The sequence below is a fragment of the Cervus canadensis genome, chromosome 14 (genome assembly GCF_019320065.1).
Source record: "Cervus canadensis isolate Bull #8, Minnesota chromosome 14, ASM1932006v1, whole genome shotgun sequence".
NCBI classification, from domain to species: domain Eukaryota; kingdom Metazoa; phylum Chordata; class Mammalia; order Artiodactyla; family Cervidae; genus Cervus; species Cervus canadensis.
In genome coordinates, this window is record NC_057399.1 from 20,703,300 (window position 1) to 20,728,680 (window position 25,381).

General features: G+C 41.2%; 1 protein-coding gene across 3 annotated transcripts in view; it reads right to left on the minus strand.

Moving 5' to 3' along the window:
- PCSK5 (proprotein convertase subtilisin/kexin type 5) overlaps positions 1-25,381 on the minus strand; it is a 496,629-nt gene that overhangs the window by 275,886 nt on the left and 195,362 nt on the right. For all 3 annotated transcript variants that reach the window (XM_043487117.1, XM_043487116.1, XM_043487115.1), the window contains exons 8-9: positions 14,182-14,394; positions 1,121-1,221 (exon numbers count right to left, since the gene is read on the minus strand). In XM_043487117.1, the coding sequence (XP_043343052.1) occupies positions 1,121-1,221; positions 14,182-14,394 (314 nt within the window). The remainder of the gene's footprint in view (positions 1-1,120; positions 1,222-14,181; positions 14,395-25,381) is intronic.

A 25,381-nucleotide genomic window follows, 5' to 3' on the forward strand; every position in this document is an offset into this window, starting at 1 on the left:
TATATTCTTTTCCTGTCACCAGCTATTGTTCTACATCAGATTTAAATGAAAGAATCTTTCCAGTCCTCCCTAGGGTAGTGGTGCAAAGCTATTTTTGGAAAAACACTTAACGTCATTACTTCAGTTCTTTTTTGTCATGACCCTCTTGTACGATGGCCTCAGCGTGCAGGTTCACAATCCCTTCTACAAAATTCTTGGACCAGATGTGTTTGGAATTCAAGATTTTTTCAGGTACGGTGTCCTTAGCATGTAGTACACAAAATTTCCAGTGAGGTCCAAGCCAGCACCTCATAATCAAATGCATTAACGTTTCTGCAGGGAAATGTATGAATTTTCACAATAAAGAAAAGCTGTAAATAACCTCAGATTAGTTTAGGGCAAGTTTTGCCATCAAATGAGTTTTGGTGTCAGATTTGCAAAAACAACTGTCAGTTTTGGGGGCATTTTGGCTTTTGAAATTGAGGATAAGTAAGTGTCAATCTCTACTGGGTTTTCAGAGTTAAGACAAACTGAACTATTGGTGCTTAGAGAAAGAAGAGACGAAAACTACCACCATACAAATCTAATCCAAGAACCTAAAATAACCCGAGGGGGCCTTTCAAAGGGGTCTTTAAAACACCAGATTTGACTACATTAAACAGGGCTTTACGGAAAGTGGATTGCCTTTCTTCCTGGGCTCCCATCATCTGACCCCTGACGTACGTTATTCCCCAGAGTGAGTCTGTGATGATTCTATTGTCATGGAATCTGAGTTGCATCGCTGACCTTCAGGGAAAGGGCCCAGAAGTAGGCAGACCTAAGTGTCCTGAGACTCACAGAACATTCCCAGACTAGAACCTCAACAAGGCGAGAAGACTGTTGAGCCAACTGGCATGCTTACACTATGACTCCACAATAAAGTGATTACACTGTTTGATTTTTTAAGAAGATAACCCCAAAAGTTGCCTTTTCCCTTAATATAGGGGAACCGTTTGTTAAGCCCTATTCTTTGAAGTTTTAAAGGTGCAGTTGTGAAGATTATATTCTGGGTTGTGCTAGGGATTACATACTAACAAAGGGGTAAAGTGTTCTTGAGCTGAGGGGCTGTCACCAGTGGACACAAATGGAGGTAAAGGCTTACTTGGCTTCCAGGGCCAGTGCGATGATGCCCGCAGCCATGGGGGCTGAGGCTGATGTCCCTGTGTGGTTGTCCGTGCAACGCTGCCTCAGATCCGTGGTGATCTAGAAGACAGAAGTGGGAAATTTAGGGCTCTGGAGTCAACGTGAGTCACATGCAAGTAGAAAGAAATTTACTCATAAAACTGGAATGGAGGAGTGTTGAAAGAGTTGTTTTAAATTCCTGGTTCCTATGCTCCTGTGACCGTTATCACTTCCAGAGAATTGCCTGTGTAAATCAACTTTGCAAACGGAAGCGTCTGGAAATTGGATTCCACTTCTGTTACAACCGGGGTCAAGACTAAGGTGAGCCTTTGACCTGAAACACACAGGTTGTGCAAGTTTATCCTTAAAATCTACACCTAGCCACCTCACTTGCCTCACTCTAGTCCCAGCTTTAGCTAACATCAATGTACTTTTGTTACCCCAACACTTTAAATAAACATGTTGAGCCAATCACCAGATACTGAGTTAAGCATGATCAGCATAAGGAATAAAAGTACAGGGTTTTGTTTCTGCCCTCCCAGAACTATCACCTTGGAAAAGCTGCAGGTGCAAGCAAAAGATTTGTTCTGTTTTAAAAGGAACATTTGCTTACAGACTCATTTTTGGGATACACAGAAATGTGACTTGGATGAACCAAGATTTAAATCCTGACACATTTAACACAAACACTAAAAATAGGGTTGAAGCCAGTGCACTTGATGTGAAATTAACAGCCCTAAGTACATGCTTGAACACAATAGGAGATTAGCCATTTTCCATTTTTTTGAAAACCAAAATGTAAGAATCAGATCGTCTCCTCCTGGTTTGAAGCCAGTTCACTTTAGCTGTGGTTGAATAACATGCCCATCAGCAAGGGCAGGGTTTCTCAACCTGTGTTTCATAATCATTTCCTGAAGGAAGAAAAATAAAATGCAGATTCTTCATAACCAGAGAAAGGAAGCATCATGGTAAAAGATTTTGCAAACCATTATAACAGCTAAGATTTAAAAATCCTTCCTCCCTGATAAGAATCCATTTTTGCGCTCCCTCCTTGGGACTAACAGCCCTCCTGTTGGGAAGGTATAGGCTTATGAGATGAACTTACTAGGACTCACATCATAGCTATTGAAAGACATTGGTAAAGCTTTCTCAGGAATCAAGATAAGTACATCGCCCATATTTTACAGATAAGAAAACTGAAGTGAGGACATATCTGGTGGCTCAGTGGTAAAGAATCTGCCTGCCAATGCAGGAGACACGGGTTCCATTCCTGATCTGAGAAGATTCCACTGCTGCAGAGCAACTAAGCCTGTGCTCTGGAGCCCAGGAGCCGCAACTACTGGGTCCTTGTGTCACAACTACTGAAGCCCATGCATCTTATAGCCTGTGCCCCACAACAAGAGAAGCCACCATAATGAGAAGCCTGGGCACTGAAACAAGAGAGAGCCCTGCTCGCTGCAACTAGAGAAAAGCTCGTGCAGAATGGAGACCCAGTACAGCCACAGATAAACAAACAAAATTATAAGAAAAATTAAAAAGAAAGGAAAACAGGTGAAAGATCAGCAGAAAGGTGCAGGGAGACAGAGGTGGCAAAAGCAAAGTCCTGCTTTTTCCAAGGTGAATCCTTCAAGAGAAGTATGCAGACAAGTTTATTTGGAAAGAAATTTGATCATCACCTAAAGAAACTAATGCGTAACTCCTTAGAAATGAATCCTCCCCTAAAAGTTTCCTTGGTGTTGTGTGAGGATGTCTGAAGGGACTCTTTAATTAACAGTTATAAAACAAGATGGACATCTTGGTGATTTCATCTCACACGACACCATCAGTGCTCACTGTCTGTTCCTAATGCCTTTTGACACCTCTAATATTACCAGCTTGGGCTTCCAAGGTGGTGATAGCAGTAAAGATCCTGCCTGCCCATGCAGGAGACTTAAGAGACACAGGTTCAATCCCTGGGTTGGGAAGATCCCCTGGAGGAGGAAATGGCAACCCACTCCAGTATTCTTGCCTGGAGAAGTCCATGGACAGAGAAGCCTGGTGGGCTACAGTCCATAGCGTCGCACAGAGTCGGACACGACTGAAGTGACTTAGCACGCACGCACACAATGTCACCAGCTTAGCCATACTAGGGAGGTGCTGACACAAAAGAAGTAGGAGAAAGAACAAAAATAGAGATAACCACATAGATGTGGTGGCAGTAGAGAAGAGAAGAGCCCTGTACTCTGCTCTGGGCTAACTGATTGCTGGGCAAGAGCCCGACGGCGTGTTTGGCAAGCAGCGAGAGTTGTGTCTAGATTCACAAATTTGAGTAGCCAGCCATCCATGGATCCTCCACACTGGATGTTCAAGAGATATCTGGGTAAAGAGAGCCCTACCTGTTTCTCCACTAAGAAACCCTCTTGCACCACTGGTGGGAAGGTGAATTGATGCTGCCAGTATGAGAACAGTGAAGGTTCCTTAAAAAATCTAAAACTAGAACTACCTTATGAGCCAGCAATCCCACTACTCGGCATATACCCTGAGAAAGTCACAATTCAAAGAGACACATGTACCCCAATGTTCACTGCAGAGCTATTTACAACAGCCAGGACATGGAATAACCTAAATGTTCATCGACAGGTAAGTGGGTAAAGAATATGTGGTATATGTATGCAATGGGATCCTACTTAGTCACAAAAAATGAATGAAATTGGGTCATTTGTAGTGATGTGAATGGACCTAATAAAGTCTGTCATACACAGTGAAGTAAGTCAAAAAGCGAAAAAAATACTGTATACTAATGCATACACATTAAAAATACTGTATACGTTGTGCATAATGCATAATATATGGATGTGAGAGTTGGACTATAAAGAAAGCAGAGCACCAAAAAATTGATGCTTTTGAACTGTGGTGTTGGAGAAGACTCTTGAGAGTCTCTTGGACTACAAGGAGATCAAACCAGTCCATCCTAAAGGAAATCAATCCTGAATATTCATTGGAAGGACAGATGCTGAAGCTCCAATACTTTGGCCACCTGATGCAAAGAACTGACTTGTTTAAAAAGACCCTGATGCTGGGAAAGATTGAAGGCAGGAGGAGAAGGGGATTGACAGAGGATGAGATGGTTGGATGGCATCACGGACTCGATGGACATGAGTTTGAGCAAGCTCCAGGAGTTGGTGATGGACAGGGAAGCCTGGCATGCTGCAGTCCATGGGGTCACAAAGAGTCAGACATGACTGAGTGACTGAACTGAACTGAATGCATAGACATGAAATCTGGCAACATGGTGGAGATGAATCTGTTTGCAGGGCAGGAAAAGAGATGTGATGTAGAGAAGGGATATGGGGACATGATGTGGGAGAGGAGGGTGGGATGAATTGGAAGAGAAGCATTAAAATATATACACTAACTGTAAAATAGCTAGCTAGTGGAAAGCTGCTGAATAGCACAGGAAGCTCATTCCAGTGCTGCATGACCTAGGAGGGTAGTCTGGGGGTAGGGTGGGAGGGAGGCTGGAGAGGGCGGGGTTACATGTAACTTACAGCTGAGTCACTTTGCTGTAAGCAAAAGCCAACACAACATTACAAAGCAACTATGTTGTTAATTGTTTAGTTCCAAGTCACATCTGACTTATTTGAGACTCCATGGACTGTAACCCTTCAGGCTCCTCTGTTTATGAGATATTCCAGGAAAGAGTACTGGAGGGGGTTGCCATTTTCTTTTCCAGGGGATCTTACTAACCCAGGGATCGAACCCGCATCTCCTGCGTTGTCAGGAGATTCTTTACCACTGAACCACCTGGGAAGCCCTTAAAGCTATGATATGCCAATAATAAAATTTTTAAAAATTAAAAAAGAAACTTCTGAGATATTCAATTGTTGACTTTAAAAAGGTATTTCTTTTGGTGGGGGGTGTGGATAAAAAACCCCACAGATTTACTGTTTTAACAATGTTTAACAACGTACAGTACAGTGTTGCTAATTACATGCACATTGTTGTGCAATTCTAGAGCCCTATGATATTTTCATCTTGCAGGACTGAACTTCTACCCATTAAACAACTCCCCACCCCCTCTCCCCAGCAACCAGCATTCTGTCTGCTTCTATGACTGTCACCGCTCTAGGTACCTCATGTCAGTGGAATTACACAGCATTTTTTGTGTGTGTGTGTGTGTGACTGGCTTATTTCACTTAGAATAATGTCCTCAAGGCTCATCCATGTTGTAGACTATGGCAGGATTTCCTTCTTTTCAGGCTGCATAATATTCCACTGTATTACTCCATTGTGTTATATAGTATATTTTCTTTATTGATTTATCTGTCAATGGGCAAATGATAGATGAATGGGTGTGTTGCTTCTACTTCTTGCTTATTGTGAATAATGCTGCAATAAACATGGGTGTGCAAATGTCTCTTTCAGATCCTGTTTTCAATTCTTTTGGATATATACCCAGAAGTGGGACTTATGGACTATCAAAAAGTGATTTCTAGTTCATATGAATATATGGGTGAATCTGCAGCCTTATTTTCCAAAGGCCTGGTCCCTAAGTCAAAGCATAAACACCACAGACGCAGCCTTTTTCTAGGTCTCTAAATACACTGTTGTTGAGAGATGGCCTTGCCTGCATTCTTCTCATTTTACCTCACCCTTATGGCCACATTCCTTTGCCAAGTTTTATTTTTTTTCAATGACTTGTGCCTGAATTCAAGATTTTTCATGATGCTTTCCCACTTGGCTCACGTTGCTTATTCTTCAGCTGCACCACAATGCACCGCTTTCAATGCACAGAAACAAATCCAGAATAAACACTCCAAGTGTGTGTATGTAGTATTTTTGAATCTAATAAATAACCACCTCCAGCCAACCTCAAACATGAATAAAAATTTTATAATGTTGGATTTGCCATATGCCCCAACCAAATAGAGTCAGCAGGCATAGACACACATGATATGTACGTAAATAAAAACCTACTCAGTACCTTTATATATAAACACCAATTTATCGTTAAATGCTATTAATATAGGCAAGTGTGTAGAATTCGACAACATCATTGTTGTGCTTTTATATTTTTCTCCCAATCAATTTCACTAAATGAAGTTTGAGCAGTGAGTAGTGGTGTTAACGGGTTAGAACAGAAAGGTGATGGAAAGAAGGGAGGTTTAAAGGAATGAAGAAAAAAGAAGCAAAAACATCCTCACTCCCTTCTCATCCTGCTTTAAGTGAAAATTCCAGCTGGGTCATTTCAAGAGGAAGTTACTGTCAGTGGTGGAGATATTTAGGTGTAAATTACCAAAAAGATCTAAGGCAGGGTGTTCATCATTAAGAGAAGTCACAGTATCAGGAAATTTTTATGTCCATCTTTAGAAAGAAAAGGCAAAGACCACCAAGAAGCAATCTTGAAGAAAAACGATGTTCCCCAAACTGGAACCACATGGGGTAACCCCATTAATCACAATGCATACATACAAGTTCTGACAGTGTAATTTAAAGGAGAAACTGCATTCAAGGGTCAGCCCCCATCATGGGGCTGGGAGTTCAGAGATTTGATATGGGAAAACAACAAAGCACTTTAAGTTTTGATTCCATTTCAGAGAGCATCTCAGAATCTGGTTTTAGTCCCGCTGGCGCATCTTGCATGCTCCAAATTCCCTAAATTCACTACCCAAATCAGAAACAGAATTTTTCTCCACAAAACTTCTCATATTGCTCAAGAAAATATCATTTCTGTCCATCAGAGTGAAGGAAACAGGAGATGACACCAGGCCCCACGCCAGATCAAAGCTGTCTTGATCAGCAAATTAGATTTTCAGCCTGTCCCAGGATGGGTAGCAGATGGCTTTTGGAGTCTGCAAAGTTAGGGATGTCGTCCTGATCTGGTGAGAAGGGGTGGGTATTGTTCAGGTCGAGTCAGGCTCCCTCTGAGAAGAACCATTCCTTTTTCTCATCCTAAGCTCTTATTTCCTAATATTTCACATTTCATTACTTGGGCTGATTGGATCTTTTATTCTAGCCTGTTGATGTAATTCTCCAGGGAATCTCAGTTCAGATTGAGTCTGGCCATAAATGACAAGTCTTTATAGTAATCCTACAGTTAAGAGTTTCTATCTCCCTGAGACCCTGTGATCTGTTTTATTTTGAAGGTGCCATATTGTCTCATATCTGTTAAAAGAACAGCTGAAGAGATATTTTTAAAACATGAAATGATTCTGTCTGTTAGGTTGAATTTATTTCTGGTGTTGATTTGGATTTGGATTAGAAATGTGCTCCAAGGACAGAAATGAAATCTTAAATGTGCTAATGAATAAAATAGGAGATGCTGATTTATTAAGCCAGCAAAATAAAAAGGAACTGAAGACCAACTAAAAGCTTTCTGTGTTCTGTGAAGTCACAAAGACTGGTGTAGAATTCATTCATGACTGACAAGGCCACACAAAATTCTACTCCCACGCTGCAAGGAGAATCTGTAACTGTAGAGTACAAATGTAAGGTTTTGCTCATATATGTGAGATCACTATCACTAAAGAAGGATGCCATCTTATATCTTTTTTTTTTTTTTTTCGCAAATCTATGATGTTCAGTTCAGTGCTGAGTACAGAGCAAAGATGCAGTATTGGCTACGCTGAATTACTAGTGTCAAGCTACTTTATACTCATTTTGTTCTAGATTTTAAACTCTCCCACTTGTTAGGAAAGACTTCAGGGTTATTTCTTTATTGATTCTCTAAATAAGACTCATATAAACTTAAAAGCAGCCTACAAAAATTATGTGTGTATGTGTATATATACAGTTCAGGGGCTAAAGCAGAACCCTTCCTCTTACTAGATGAACTGCTAACACTAGATACACTGCTCTGAAAATGACAGCAAGTGCAGAGAGTGAGGGCAATGAACAACAGGTGTGTAGGTGTATGCGCACATCAGTGTATGTAAAATGACCTTTGATCCCTCAAGAACTCTACAAGGGAGATACACTATTTATTAACTAAGGAAATGGAGGCTCAGAAAGACTCATGAGCTCAAGGACATGCAGTCACTAAAGAGCTAGTAAGGAGTGAAGTATTAAATTCTGAAATGGCAGCAAAATAAAAAGTTGAGCTATGGAGTGTAGTCACCCATCAGAGCAAAGGTGGCAGTTCTAGACTGTCCCCGGCAACCTCAGGGAGACCACCCTTGGGCTCCTTCCCTGTCAGCAGCTGGGTATCTCCATTCTCCCTCAGGCCACAATCAAAATGAGAACTTTTCAGGAATAAATTTTCCCTCCTTCTAGTTAACATTCTTGAGAGAATATGGATCAAATGTCCATACAAACTAAACACATCTGGACTTGCTAGCTTGTACTCATGAAAAATCATGACATTTCCCAAATCAAGAGGAGAAACAGAAAGATGATAATAATGACTGCTTCTGAATAATGAATTGGGTAGTGAGAGAAGGTACTTTCTGCAAAAGGAAATGTGTAGCTGCTTAGGAATATTAAAAGCAATAAGATAATTCCTCCACATGGAATTGGTCTTTCAGGCCAACCCTGAGATACCCCAGGCAGCAAGTTTGACATGAACACAAATGAATAAAATGACATCAGAAGAGGGCTGAGCAGGGCATACATTCTGTATACCTTGGCTCACAAAACCCCTCTGAGGAGGAATACAATGGCCTCCATATTCCAAACACTGAGACAAATTACTAGGGGGAAAAAAAGGTAAAAGGCTGAACTAGTTCCAAAAGAAGCAGATAATTTAATGATGGAATGACTGGGGGAAGAGGAAAGCTTTATCTCTAACAAAGAACTTGGGAGAAATTCAGGAGGTGGTGAAGGGTTATATAAAGACAGGCCCTTTAACACTCCTTGACACTAAGAACAGTTGTACAGTTTTATGTAGCAGGTTGGATATATAGTTTTATGTAGCAGGATTCCTGCAGGCAATTTCCTATGTGAAATATATTGTCAAATACCCTTTGCCTTTCACCAACCTTTCTACCAGCAGAAGGAGATTCTCTGAAAGAGAGAGAATACCCATCTGTCTCCTATCACAATATGAACCCCCTGTGATGCTTCTCTCTTTCCCAGTGTCTGAGAGTCAGTTATGCCTGAACATTTATTGAGCTCAGGTTCTGGGAAGGTACAAAGTAAAGTCTTCAATCTCAAGTGGTTTCCAGTCTAGTATGGAAAATGGATAGTTAATAAGCAAATGTGTAACATCACATTAAGTAGCTCTAAGGACACTAGAAAGAAAATTGAACAGGATAAAAGAGTATAGGGGAGGGGAGCACCATTCTTTCAAAGGAAGGTGAGGAGGAACAGTCCTCCTGAAGAAAAATTTGAGAAGAAGCATAAAAGAAGTGGTTTCTGGGGAAACAGTATTCCTGCCAGATGACATGTCTCACACAACAGGGTCCTGGTTTGAAATCACACAAAAAGCATAGTAACTCTGGGGAGCTCAATGCCAGGCCATAGGAAATAGCAACGCAGACTGGCAAAGGGCTTAGGTGTTTTGCAAGAGGACTGATTGTCTGAGGCAGTTAAGAAGAGGTCAAAGGCATGAAATTCAAAATTAGTGAGCCATAAAAATAAAAATATGCTCTTTGATGTAATTACCATTAGTCCCATGTGGATATTTAACTTAAAATTAGTTAAAACTTAACAAATTAAAATTAAAATTCCTCCATTGGACTGGACACATTTCACAATAACTACATATGTCTAGTGACTACCATTTTGGCAGCATAAATGGAGAACCTTTTCATTACAGCAGAAAGTTCTACGGGACAACACTAATATAAAGGACTATGAAACAAATTGTTCATTGTATTCAGAGTGTATAAAACTTGAATATACTGTTGCCAAGAATATAAATGAAAGTAAATGTACTAAATTTAAAAATTAAAATTACTTTCCATATTAAAAAAAAATAGTGGGCCAAGTAGTGAAAAACAATGGATGCCTATATATTCCACAAACTTTTTCATTTTTTTGATCACTGTGAACAGAACCTCAAACAGGTAAGAAAAATGCTGTTCTTTCATACAGCCCCATGCTGGACCTTCCTTGGACTGGACATGACAGCACGTTGGCCACAAGGCAGGCTGGGGGTTCAACCCAAATTTGGTTGGGATTCAGACTCTACCACTTACTAGCTGTGTCTCTTTTAATCTTTACTTTCCTCATCAGTAAAATGGGTACAATACCTGATTTCCTGCATAGGGTTTTGAGGATACCAAGAGATGGTACATTGAATATGCACAGCATGCTGCCAGGTATACATTAGAAGGGCAAAAAACATTACATTTACAACATGTCAATATAATTATAAAAGTACTACATGCCCAGCATGGAATAAAATGGATATGGAGTTATTAAGAAAAACATATTATTTCATAATAGCCAGTCATTTTCACTGATTTCTATTTAGTTTATAGGGGAGCTTCTTATCAGAGTAATCTTGATACTTTGGATGCTTTGCTTGCTGTAATAAGGTTCAAGGCCAACACTGATCTCAATCTATTAAATCTATAAATCTATTTATTAATGAGTGGAATACTAAGGTCCGCAACTGTATGGATAGTGATGGCAGGAAAACAAGGGATGGAGACTGGGCTACATTCTGAAACTCAGGGCAAGGTTTTCCTGCTTGAACACCATTAAAAAGACAAGTAAAATTTACTTAACAAAAGTGCTTTCCCAGAAGCAGTGAGACCTTTCCTCTCTTCTGGATGCTCAGCGTCTGCCTCAGTTCAACTCACAAAGGTGCTCTATGAATGAAGAATGACAGCTGTGCTCTTCTTGAGAAGGTACAAATTACAAAAGGAAATGGATGGCCTGGGGAGGGGAGCCCCAGAACAAAGGGAGACACTGTTCCTGTAACACTCAATCACAGATGCCACTAACAGGATGCGGGCATCTCTGAGGGACCACAGGCAACTTGTTCAAAGCCTGGTGGAGAAAAGGTCCCAAGTGCAGAGCTGGATTATCTGTCATTCTGACATCTAGAAGGGAAAGGGGTAGCTGGACCATAAAAGGCTGATGTTGCTGCCAACTCATGTTCAAACTGTTAGTTAACATGTCCACCTTCAAAGCACCTTTCTTTATGGGGTGGATGGAACAGATCGTGGTTCTACAGATTGGAAAAATGAAGCACCTCCATTAACAACATCTGGAAAAATGACCAGCCTAAGCTCCCATGATGCAGAAAGCTACACTGACTTAGGGAACAAGGATACCAGCCACTTACTAGGTGGCTCACTGCCATAGGAGCTGTGCAAGTATCTTACGCTCAGTATCTTGTTATCTTCATGAAAATCCATGAGGTTGGTACTGGCTTTACCTTCATTTTACAGATGAGGAAACCAAGATTCCAGGAAAGTTACTTAGCCACTGAGTGGTCTGTCTGCAGCTAGAGATTATCATTTGAAACAGCTATAGCACTCCTGTCCAATGAAGAGTAACTTGGAGATTCAGGCAAAATAAGAGATTCTGAGAACTGGCTACAGAAGAATTACTAACAAATGGCTGCCATAAGAATAGGAGAGGTTAAACAAAAGATAGGGCCATGTAAAAGTTACACAGATAACTTTATACATTTAGTGAGTCAGTCAAGGTTTTGGTATCAGTAGCAGCAACTAGGGAAAAGTGAAATATGATCTGAATCAAGGATATTGACATTATTTCATGGTGTCCATTTTTCCTCTCAAGCCCTGTCTTTCATCACAGAATGATTGATTTGTCCATCTGTGGGAGAATCCTAAATGACCACCCAGTCAATGGGGGACATAGCAGCTGCCACACAATCACAGGAGATAGGGATGAAAGGCCCTAGGAGGTCAAGTGTAAGCAGTCAATCTCTGGGCAGTGATTCCCAGGTCCCTCTATCTGCACTGTGCTCTTCCACCTGGACCCAGGCAACCCTTCCTTCTTCCTGGATATTTTGCCCATTGGACTATAAGCTTCTCTTAAGGAAGGTATTTATGGAACTTAAAAACACCTTTCTCACCACCATCCCACAGGAAATAGTAGCACTAGGTAGGCATGTTTACTTTGAGGCAATGGTGAGCTACCTGAAGATGCATTCAGACTCTGGAAGTTTGAGAAGACAATTCTTATTTCAGAGAGTTCATCAGGATTTCCATGATGCAGAACTGATAGATGCCACTCGGTATTAGTGGGCCTTGACCATGAGTTCTGAGAGATAAGCAAATTTGGAAGCCAAAGAAACATTCCTAGATGAAAGCATTTCCATTATGAAGGTAAAATATCACAGAGCATCATTTCCCATGAAAAAAGCCATGAGACTTCAAAACTTGTCATCTCTGTATTTTCTCCTTTCATATTTTACTTTGTATTGTGGAATATGTTTACTGATGAATGATGGAAGTACTTTCAGGGGAATATATATGAATATGTTTAATCCAATTGTTATGAAGGTATTAGAGAAAGAAGGTATTATATGCATATTGGTAGGCAGCTTTTATTTAAATCAATCTGAAAATGTAACTAAAGCAGATAGTAAAAGGGGACTCCCCTGGTTGTCCCATGGTTAAGAACCCAACTTGCAATGTAGGGGATATGGGTTTGATCCCTGATTGGGGAACTGAGACCCCATATGCCATGGGAAAACTAAGCCCATGTGTCATAACTAGTGAGCCCATGTGCCACAAGGAAAGATCCTGTATGATGCAATGAAAACCCTTCATGCCACAAATAAGATCCAACTCAACCAAACAAATAAATAAGAGGATAGGAGAAGGTAGCTGAGAAATCAAATATGAAGCCTATAATAATCAGGAATCAAGAGGAACCAAATGGATATGGATGAAGAATTACATGAGGACATAGTAACTTATCACCTCTATTTCCAACACTGTATAAAGCCAGAGGGAGCATTGCAGAGTGGCCCAAGCCTATATGAATCCTGGGATCTAAAAGCAGGGTGTTGGTTTAGCTAAATGCTAAAAAGATTCAGATATAGCAGCTCAGCTCCACTTTAAAAGACAAATCCTGAGACATTTTGCAAAATCATGATCAGGAAAAGAAGAAAGTGCAAAGGTGTCTGAAATTCAGAGTTGGCTGCAATGAGTGGGGGCATCCCAAAAGTCAGATCTTTCTTGAGCACCAATGGATCAGGTAGTGTACAAAGCACTTTTTATCTACTTCCTCATAATTGCTGAAATAACTCTTGTGAACTACATATTATTAAATGTCCCCATTTGACAGTTAAGGATGTTGAGACAGAAAAATTAAGTAATTTGTCCAAAGGTACCAGCTAGCAAACTGTTCAACAGTGAGTGAAACCTAAGCAGGCTGGTTCTACAAACATGAACTCTTCATCATTTTACCATCAGCATAACGTGGAGGGCATCTTGGTAAGGAGATCACACAGGATTACTGTGCTTCTTGTTCAGGCAAACTTTGTGCTGGTGTTAGAGAAACACTTTTGATATAGGTTTACGTCACCCTGAGTTCGTTGTACCTACTTTGAAACCAAAGATCTGAAGCTGAAATTCAAAGACCGTATGGGGACAGAGTAATAGGGAACTGGGCTGAGAATTCCACCCAGTCTCTTCTCTACCACTAACTCACAGGGTGAATGTGGTCCATTCATTTGTCTTTGAGAAAACTGAGGCTTAATCATGTCTAAGGCCACATTCAATGCTGGATTGTAAATGACCCAGACAGGCTTTTTCAATGACTTGGTAACAGAATGGTTACATTTACAAATACTTGTGTTGAAAGAAAGTGAAAGTGAAGTCACTCAGTAGCATCTGACTCTTTGCGACTCCATGTACTATAGCCCGCCAGGCTCCTCCATCCATGGGATTTTCTAGGCAAGAATACTGGAGTGGGTTGCCATTTCCTTCTCCAGGGGGCTCTTCCTTACCCAGGGACTGAACCTGGGTCTCCTGCATTGCAGGCAGACTCTTTACCGTCTGAGCCACCGGGGAAGTAATTAGCTAATCTAACATTCTATTTCCGTATATCACTTGTGCATATAAATGTATGCATTCTCCCTTTGTGTTTCAAGATTAATAAACCACTCATGCCAGAGAAGCAAATGGTACATACTATTTTCTTATCATAGGACTCTCCGCTGCTGTAGGTTGTGGCCAGCGTGGATGAACACTCTTCCAGGTACCACGGCTTCTTTCCACTTTCGGCTGTGCTGCTGATGGAGATGGTATAGATGCTGTTGGTGTAGCCGTCACAGGAGCAGTGGTCTTTGCTCCGCCCACCGTTTCCTGATGCCCAGACGAAAACTGAGCCCAGGCCTCTCCGCCCCTACATGCAAACAGAAGGAGGTCACAGACTCCGCGTGAAGACAAGACCAACACCAACACAGCAGAATCACGCATTTGCAGGAGGGGTATGATGCTTGCCAGCTGGCTCAGTGGATGAAGAACCTGCCTGCAATGCAGGTGACGCCAGAGACATGGGTTCAATTCCTGGGTCGGGAAGGTCCCCTGGAGGTGGGCACTCCAGTCTTTCTGCCTGGAGAATCCCGTGGACAGAGCAGCCTGGCTGGCTACAGTCCATAGGCCGCAAACTGTTGGCCATGACTGAAGCGACAGAGCAAGCACAAGATGCTATATTAACAATATGCTGGATCTGAGCTGCTTTCTGAGGTTAGAGGGGTTGCTTTTAAAAATGAAAATAACTCAAATGCAATGTACAGCCTGATGACTATGGTTAATACTGTTAAATTGTACCTTTGTAAGTTGCTAAGAAAGTATATCTTAAAATTTCTTATCACAAAGAAAAATATTGCAACTATGTATGGTGATGGATGTCAACCAGACTCACTATGGTGATCATTTCACAATTATATACAAATATTGAATCATTAACGTTGAATTCTTGAAACTAATGTCAACTATATCCCAATTAAACAAAGAATCAAAAATAATCCCTTTCACCTGATACAGTCATAGAAGTAACAAGAGCACCAACAATGAAAAAAATAAGGGCTAATATTTGCTAGATACCTACCATGGGCCAAGCACCATTCTAAATATTTTATATGAATTGGACTGAATTCCTCCAATGACTGTGAGAATGGTACAAAGTTTGTCCCCCTCATCCAGATAAAGAACTGAGATACAGAAGTCATGTTAAGGTCATAAGCCAGTAAACGGTAGGACAACATTTGAACCCAGACAGCCAGACCTCAGAGGTGGCATATTATTAGTCACAACTATCATAGTCATATGATATTCATATAAATCTACATCCACATGAAGTGGGTGCTATTATGTACCCTCATCTGATACATGAGCAATGTGAGGGGTACAGAAGTAGTGTATTTACTCTGAGATCACACTGTCAATAAAGGGCAGAATTTGGGACAAAGTCTTTCTTTCTAGAGCTGTGTCTCCTCTATGTATAGCAGGGACATTAATTATGAGGGATGTTAATAGATGCTACCAGAAATATAAGGATTTCAAGATCAACTATGTTTGGGAAACCGAATTAAGCAAATTAAACAGGTTCCCTTTTTGCAGAACTTTAAAGAGTCTTTAGGTGAGTGATCATTCATTGCAAAACCCTAACAGGGTGGCATGACTTGTAATTTCCAAACATATTTGCTTGTGGATATCTTCCTCAACCAGATCCAAGAAGTTTTTGGTTTTTCTTACAAAACTTGGCATAAGCTCAGCAAAGAACATAGATGTATTGACTATTTTTCTATATAAGATGAGATTTTCAGGAGAAAAGAGAGAAATAAGTCAAATTGAAGAATATTTCTCAGAACAGTTATAGCTGAATCCTTCAGAAATTTTACCATATCAAATCTATAAGGCATGCTGGAGGAACCGAGGCCAAATCTATCATTTTGCAATTAGGAATACAATAGTGTGTGCTAAGTTGTGTCTGCCTCTTTGTGACTCCATGGACGGAGTCCATGCCTGCCTGCCTGCTTCCTCTGTCCATGGGGTTTCCTAGGCAAGAATATTGGAGTGGGTGGTCACTTCCTGCTCCAGGGGATCTTCCCAACCTAGGGATCAAACCTGCGTCTCTTATGTTTCCTGAATTGTCAGGCAGATTCTTTACCACTAGTGCCACCTGGGAAGCTAGTTTGTAATTAGGAAGCGAGAACCAAAGTCACAAAAATAGCAATGCTTAAATTTCTTTCCAGGCCCCAAGTCTTCTGGTCTCAGAGTATTTAGTGTGTTGTCCTGGAATTTCTAGAAAAAGAGCCAAAGAAAGAGAGATGACAAAGAATCTGGAGTATCTTTGATAAACTCTCCCTGACCTTCAATTTTCAAGGAATAGAATATTTATGACAGGATTTGACTTGACCTGAGCAAAGCTTTCTTTCTGTCCTTCAATGTGGAAAAATGCAATATGACTACACAGGAATGGGAAAAATTCATGAAGAGAGGGGGAGAAACTTCTGGATGTTCCTGCCACTAGACAGCTGGGCCTGGTTTACCATCCTTCAATTTCCCATCCAAATATTCATGAAACAGAGAAAGATGCAAAAATCCCCCAGATATCATAAACTGAGGATTTTGTTCAATGCTTCTAATTCTCTAGAGGGAATTACCCCTCACTATGGTGTGGATGGCAAGATTGAGAAACTCAGGTGACTGACCCATATCTATCTCAGAGACATTATGTCAGCCAGAGAAGAATAAGAAGGTCCCATTTCATCACCAACATCTGTCCTTTCCATCATACACTGAGGAGCTCTGTCATCAGGAAAAAGCATGGTCACGTGGGAGCTTTACCCGACCAGTCAACAGAATGCTCGAGGTGATGCCAAAACTTACCTGGTTTAAAGAGCCCCATAACAGATGATGGCTTAAAACCCACAAAATGATGGAAAAGCACATATGGCACAATCACATTTATATATCTATATAAAATTATGACTGTGTGCTTATGTATAAACTTCAACAAAAAATCTTTAAAAACATATTCGATTTATTCCAATTTAAAAGAACAAATAAAATAAAAGGCACTGTTATTATGTGACTCAAAAAAATATTCTGTAAGACAATGTTTGGAAGATACTTTTGTATTGTAATATCATTACAAATGTAGGATGCAAAATGATATAGTACGATCTCAGTTTAGAAGTGTATGTGCTTGTGTATGTAATGAAGTTAATATGCAATACAGTGATATGCTTAAAGCTACCATCAGGTGACAGTGTAATAGAATTTCTCCTGCTCAATAAGATTAGAAAGGAATTTTATTTTATTAATACCATCCTACTGTGACCATGCAGGATTTTTATAAATAGAAACAAACACATTTATTTCTCCATTAAGACCGAAAATCCAGGGCTAATTCTTAAGAGATAATTTCTGTTTTATGATCAAGAGGAATTTTACACGTAGAAGGTTCACTGTGCCCTAAAAACCACAGAGGCTAACATTTACAGAGGCTTCCTATACATCAAGCACTGTACAAACATTTTTCTGTTTGTACACAATCAGTTCAGTTCAGTCGCTCAGTCGTGTTTGACTCTTTGCGACTCCATGGACTGCAGCACTCCAGGCCTCCCTGCCCATCACCAACTCCTGGAGTTACTCAAACTCATGTCTATCAAGTTGGTGATGCCATTCAACCATCTCATCCTCTGTCGTCCCCTGCTCCTCCTGTCCCCAATCCCTCCCAGCATCAGGGTCTTTCCCAATGATCAGTTCTTTGCATCAGGTGGCCAAAGTATTGGAGTTTCAGCTTCAGCATCAGTCCTTCCAATGAATATTCAGGACTGATTTCCTTTAGGGTGGACTGGTTGGATCTCCTTGCAGTCCAAGGGACTCTCAAGAGTCTTCTCCAACACCACAGTTCAAAAGCATTAATTCTTTGGCACTCAACTTTCTTTATAGTCCAACTCTCACACCCATACATGACTACTGGAAAAACCATAGCTTTGACTAGACGGACCTTTGCTGGCAGAGTAATGTCTCTGCTTTTTATTATTATTGTACACAATAATTCTGCACAATTCAAGTCTGTATCATTTTTTTTTTTTTTTTAACAGATGAGCAAACCAGGACTCAGAAATGCTCACTAATGCCAGACCCAAACTTAAATCCAACTGAGCCTGGTAAAGGCAAACTCCAGAGGAGGAGGGTATGGAGTCTGTAATCACCCCACTACCACATCCCAGGGCCTGAAGGGAGGCAGAGAGAGGGAGTCACAGAAACTGGAGACTGTGGGGTTAAGCGGAGCTGAAAACTGGGCAGGGGATGTGCCAGCCCGTGTTGGTCCTGCAGGGAAGGAGCCGAGGGGACTATGCACTGAGCAAGACCCCGTCTCTTCCTCCCTCTCCCCATTTTTCACTAATGTGCCCACTGGCTGGACGCCACCAGAAGCCAGAGGACCCGGAGCCCGTAGAGATCAGTATCCCAGAGCAGGAAGCTTGTGGAAAGAAGGGGACAGGAGAGCGGGAGGGTCTATTGGAAGATGTAGCTTCCTCTTTAAGCTGTGCTAGGGTCTGAATTGTGTCCTCTCAAATTCATATGTTGATGTCCTAACCCCTGAGGAGACTGTATTTGAAACAAGAGCCTTTAAAGAGGTAATAAATGTTAAATGAGGTCATAAGAGTGGGCCACAATCAGACAGGATGGTGTCCTTTTAAGAAGATGAGACAACCAAAGTGTGTGAACAGAAGAAAGACCTCCTAAGAACACAGCAAGAAGGCAGCTGTTTGCAAGCTGAGGAGAGAGGCCTTCCCAGAACCGAACTCTGCCAGCACCCTGAGCGTGGACTTCCAGATTGGAAGCCTCCAGACTGTGAGAACATCCATTTGTGCTGTTTCAGCCACCCAGGCTGTGGCGTTCTCTGCGGGCAGTCTGGCAGTGAATGACACAAGGTGAGAGGAGGAGATAAAGGATGAGGAGACCCCCCTCCCCGCCCCCAGGCTACGAAACACACAGTTGCTGCCACCGCTTTTGTCTACAAGGCAACCAGACCTCTGCCTGCGTGTACAGCCGATGATTAAAGTCCCAGAAATAAACAGACTGAATTTGTGGGCTGAAAATGCCATACAGACAGCTGCTAAAGATCTAGGGGGCTAATCTGAAACAATTAGTAATTCAAAGGTTTATTTACTACAGATGCACAGGGAATTTTCATTAGTGTGCAATATTTGGAAAACCAAAACATATGGGGTAAAAAGAAATCTGGACATTTCCCCGAAATTCAGAGTAATTTCAGAATTAAATCTTAATGTGGGATGTAAGAAGAAGGGAAGGTGGGCAGAAGATTTTAAAGAGAAAAAAATATTGAGACATATTTTCCCAAAGTGTAGGAAATAACATTATTTTATACTGTGGTAAAGTATTATGATTACAACTGGTAACTCTGAATGAGAGGGAAAAAAAAAAAAGTCCTCCAATTTGAGTGCCAAGTCGAAAAGATAGTAAATTTACAGTGAAATATACTGTGAAATCCACACAGGACCCATTTGACCAAATGTTAAATATTCTCTTTCATTGTGTATCTAATTGTGTATGTGTTTGTGGATCAAATCTGGGTCTCTTTACCATCAGTAAATACTATAGTATTTACTATTGAAAAAACATCCATGTCAAAGTGGACCTGTGTTGTTCAAAGGTCAACTGCATTCTTCAGGAGCATGACTAAATGACCAGAGGCTTCCGGCAATTCAGAAGACATGGCTAGACACTGCGCTGGATGCTTTCACATCTATCAGTTAATTTCAAGCCAATTGGATATGCATTTTTACAGATAAAAAAGTGAGTAACATTAAGTAACAGGCACACTATCATGTAAGCAGAGTAGAATGGAGACAGGAAAGGGAGACTAACAAGTCTGATCAGAATCTACCTATCTGTATGTGTTGACAAGAAGAGATACAGACACAATAAGACAACTGTAGGAGGAGGAACTCTCATTAAAGTGCCTTGTCTTCAAGTACAGCCTGATACCAGCTTTACCAAAGCCCCTCGGTGCTCTGCTCCCTGCCTTTTCCTGATCTTTGCACATCAGTGAGAAAAGACTGCAGGCTTCCACGGAAGCTCTTTCATACATGATTCACCAGGAAGGGGTTTCAGGTTGGAAGAGGCTGGGGAAAGACAAGGACACCTATGACTATTCAGTACCTAAGATATGAAGAGAGAACTGTTCATCTTTTCGAAAGCTCAAAAGTATTCTGACAAGCATTTCCAAAATCAATCATGTTCCTTAAACAGAGCTAGGTTCACTGAAAAAAGTAGTTTTGGTCTAGAATCATGATGTAAAGGCAAAACAGTAGCAACAACAAAGATGATGCTTGTTTCAGAATTTAAAATATATACATATTGCATTTTAAAGTGATACTTAATAAAACTTTGAGTCACGATCATCACTGGGACAGATGAGTCACATGAAAGTGAAGTCTTCTTAAATGTTACCTGAAAAGAAATCTAATCCACAATTCAAAACAAATCAGGAGAACACAGCTTCTGGTGCCTTGGAGACCACATTGATGTAACTTGGTGGGAGGAAGCATTCTTTGGGAAGACACCAAGAGAACATAGTCATGGGACAGATGCGTGATTAGATATCTTTGGGAAAGACTAAAGCCCGAGACTTGTTTCTTCAATCAGTAAATCTGGGCAAGATGAGGATGGGGAAATTAATTATAAGAGATGGAATAAGATCCAGGGAATAAAGTGGGTCAAGCCCCACAAATGCCCAAGGGAATTAAATGAGGCAGATAGATATGAGATGTTTTTAAATGAGTAAAAGAAGGAGATGTGGCCTCTGACAGTGAGGAATCTAGGGCTTAAGTGCTGCTTTTGTTGGGAACAATCCTATGCTGAGGTACTACCTCTGCCAGCTACAGCATCCTCACCTGGAAAATAAGCACACCTGACTCTGACTTTATGATCTACTCCATAATGTTGGAGTGCCTGATGTGCAAAGCAGACAGGTTTCACTTGATTCTGGTTCTGTTTTCAGAATGTTTAGTTATCGTGTTCTCAGGATTATTAAGGTAAACAGAGGAATGACTCTAAGCATTTTAAAACCAAACTGTCAGACTTCCCTGGCGATCCAGTGACTAAGACAGTATTCTTTCACTCCAGGGGTGCAGGTTCGATCCCTGGTCAAGGAACTAAAATCCCACATGCCGTGAGTTACAGACAAAAAACAAAATAAAACACTGTCATTAATTGTGGTTTATCTGGTGATTTTGAGGGCAGTCTCAGCAAGACTCAGGCTATTACCCACTTGTTTCCAAGCAAAAATTCTAGGATTAAAAAAGCTTAAAAATGGACAGCAACAGCTTCCCAAAGACAGTTTCAACAGCAGCCAACAAGCAACAGAGTGTTCTCCACCAGCACCTGCGGGGGTTCAGCCCTCCGTGGCTCCAGAGTCTGCTCCTGCTGCTGTCCTCAACCTTTCCATCCCTGCTTTCATGTGTCCACTTTCAGAACTGCTCCTGTAGCAGGAAATTGGATTTGGTCGAAGGACCATCTAAATATTCACAGACTGACTTACAAAAAACACTCTGTGGAGTGTCTTTACCAATCTCATTTTATGCTACTTAGCCGATCAAAGAATGGTTGATGACAGAAAAAGTCTGAAAATACAAATGCAGTTAAAGAAGGCTTTTGTGAATGATAACCTATTTCTCTGCAATTCTGTCTTTTCTCCCTTTTCTCAAGTGATAGTACTTCATTGTCCTCTCTTCTTCTCCATCTCAAGCTCACCCATCTTTTCTGCCCCACATCAGTTTTCCATATTCTGATTTTCTGTATACATAATAGGTCACTAACCCACATATATTAAGCATTTTTAAATGTCCTATTGACTCTTTAATAACACCCTGAAAATATCAGATGCAGTCATTGTTGCTGTTGTTTAGTCACTTAGTCACTAAGTCATGCCCGACTCTTCTGTGACCCTTGGGCTGTTTGTGGGATTTTCCAGGCAAGAATACTGCAGTGGGTTGCCATTTCCTATTTCAGGGGATCTTCCCCACCCAGGAACTGAACCGGTGCTCAGTGGTAAAGAACCCGCCTTCAGTGCAGGAGACAAACAGGAACCATGGGTTCAATTCCTGGCGGGGGGAAAATCCCCTAGGGAAGGAAATGGCAACCCACTCCAATATTCTTGCCTGGAAAATCCCATGGACAGCCCAGCAGTCTCAAAACAGTTGGCATGACTTAGCGACTAAGCAACAGATGTAGTTATTTGCGATCATATACATTTTATCATGCACAAAAGACAATCCGTTTGATATGATTCCTGAGCATGCCACATGCAGCTGACTTTCCTTTCAAAGAAATAGAAAGCCTGATGATGATGGCTGTAGTATCAGATGCTGGTGACGAGAACTGCAAGCATTTCTGGTAAAGTGCCACCATTTAAAATTCTACTTAAGTATCTACATGTAGGGTCTTTCCACCATCTTCTTTGTGTTCAAGTACATGAAGGAGAAGCATGATGCATTGAGTTCAGGGAACCTCAAGGGGACTTCAGCTCAGTTTTCTAAAAGGACACTTACAGTTATAGTCAAAGACTAGTGTAAAGAATAATCAATCAATGCTGCAAATACAGAATTCTTCCAGTCACGGGTTCCTGATAAAAAGCTACTATTATATTTACCAAGTGCATATAAAAGAAAAAAACAAACTGAGTTGCTTATTCACCATATCTGCCAGAATATAAATTCAGTAAAGCATCAGCTCCCTGAAGACGTGTGGAATCAACCCTGTCATCAGAGCTGCCCTTTCTTCGAAGGGCTGACCGAGGACTTGGACACACTACAGCTTCTGCTTTATCACCACGTGCACAATGCTGTGACCCGTGGGTCCCAAGAGCAGTATGACATCAGGGTAGATTTATTTAGCCTTGTTTATTTTTAACTGGAAGAAGAAAATCAGTCTTTCAGGGAGAAAGGATAGAAGATCATCTAGGAGTACATAAAAGCCAGGTGTGTTTACTAATGGAAGTAAGTAGGCCTTCAAGCAAGGAATTCTATTCCTGTTAACCTGTGGATTTTCTGTACATTTAAAAACTCCACATAATTAAAACGTGGAGCCCAAGAATGTGCTATGAATATTATTTAAAACTGGACACATAAGGTTCATACAGCGAATTTTTACATTTCTACATAAGGAAATTAAGGGAATAAAGGGGGCAGGGCCAATCAGTGGCAGGGCAAAGCCAGCTCACCTCAACCAATGCTGTCCTGCAGTGACCCTTACTGATGCTAGGTATTGGGCTAAAAATGCTTAACAACATGGTTTAGAGAAACACTGCCTAGCAATGGTGCATTAGAGGAGAGGGGGGAAAAAAAACAAACCCCCAAATCCTTCTTTTTCTTCTTTATCTCATTTACCAAGTCAACAATCTCCAAGTAATTGTCTGCCTTTCATGTTTTAACTATGGTCAATTCAGACTGATCAATGCCCCATATATTTTTTTTTCCCCCTCAGTGCCTGTCTTCCTCATTTAACTCTTGGTAGCCTAAGTAATGCTCAGGTTTGTTACCAATATTAACTTCTGGTCACTCCCACAGTCCTGCAAGCTCTAAGGCCTGCTCCAGGGGTTCTCTCGGGGCCTGGGGAAGGCTAACACTGGTCGTGCGGGAAGAGCAGGCAATTTGGGTTTGTCAGTTTCTCATTCCAAGGAACTGAAAAAGTACATGTGAATCTCATCTGCCCTCAGAAATAATCACAAGAATGAACAGCACCAACATAGCTATTCTGGGTACATTCACCATCCCAGCACTCCCCTTTTGAGGGAAAAAGAGACACACCTCCCAAAGGTTTCTCCATCCTGGGTCATCACAAAGCAAATGCAGTGTCATGCTCAGACTTTGAGGGGAGCCAGACTTATGAAATGGAGAAGGATATTTTCAATATTAACATGAATTCTCTATTTTGAAACTGCCCAGAGAGATACCATCACCTTTCAATTATACTGAAGGAGTAGAACTTGAAAACTTCCTTTCACGGAGAATGAAAACATTAACTATCAACAGAAATTGTGGTGCTGGAAAAGCCTTTTTTTTTTTTTTTTTTTTGGAAAAGCCTCTTAAGAGTCCCTTGGAATACAAGATCAAACCAGTCAATCTTAAAAGGAAATCAACCTTGAATATTCATTGGAAGGACTGATACTGAAGCCCGAAGCTCTAATACTTAGGCCACCTGATATGAAAAGCGGACTTATTGGTAAAGACCCTGATGCTGGGGAAGATTGAGGGCAGGAGGAGAAGGGGACGACAGAGGATGAGATGGTTGGATGGCATTATCAACTCAATGAACTCAAGTTTGAGCAAACTTTAGGAGATAGTGGAAGACGAGGGAGCCCGGCGTGCTGCAGTCCATGGAGTTGCAAAGATTCAGACGTGACTTTGTGACTCAGCAACAACAATGAAAGGAATTTATTGTAAATGTTTGAAAAGGCATTTGGAAAGAAGGATAGAGGATGATCCAGTAATAATGAAAAAGTGATCGCCTTCTCTCAGGTAGCTCTGGAGAAGTGAATATCTCCTGCAGGCTAGTTCCAACTCCTAGTTCAGCTTCAAAGGGGCGAGCAAAGCTGCCCTTCTCTGAAGCCCACCACGGGGCTTTATGTCACAGGCCTGTACTCCATGAAGCAATGACTTTGACCTTCTCTGGGGTAGCTCATAACGTTTCTGAAAGGGTGTAAATCGGTCCTTTACATTTTCTTCCCATAATAATATGATTCAAATGAAAGCAAATCACACTTCTGAAAAAAAATTACGATTGATATTACACCTATGTTATTCACAAGATTGTGAAAGATACTCTAGGGTCCTTAAAGATGCACCGAATGTTGGCCTTCCTCTCGGAAGAAAATCAGCAATTGTTCTGACAGGTGTGTATGTGGGACCTCAGTCAGTCAGGGAAATGGAATCTCTGATGACTTAGTAACTCTTCAAAACTCTACAGAGAAACCAAGCTGAGGTTTCAGCGCTGGTCTTTGCGACTTTAAGGCCAATACTTTCTACATCATCATGGGCTGCATCCAGGGATGAAGGGAAGAGACAATATACTGAAGTTTAGGATATGGCAAATCAGTTGCCTAAATGATAAATTCGCCAGGAGTTCAGAGGAAAGAGAGATCCCTGTTGCAGTGTTCACTTTCACAACCAGAATGAAAGCTACTGTTCACTGAGAGCTGGGTTTGCAGAGACAGGCCCAGGAGATGTGTTTCATAAAAGCAGACATCACACAGAGCATGGGACCAAGAGAGCCGGATCTGTGGCTTCAGTCTGACTCACAGTGGTGCTTCTTAATGACCAGGTTACCTACTTTGCCAAGACTTAGTT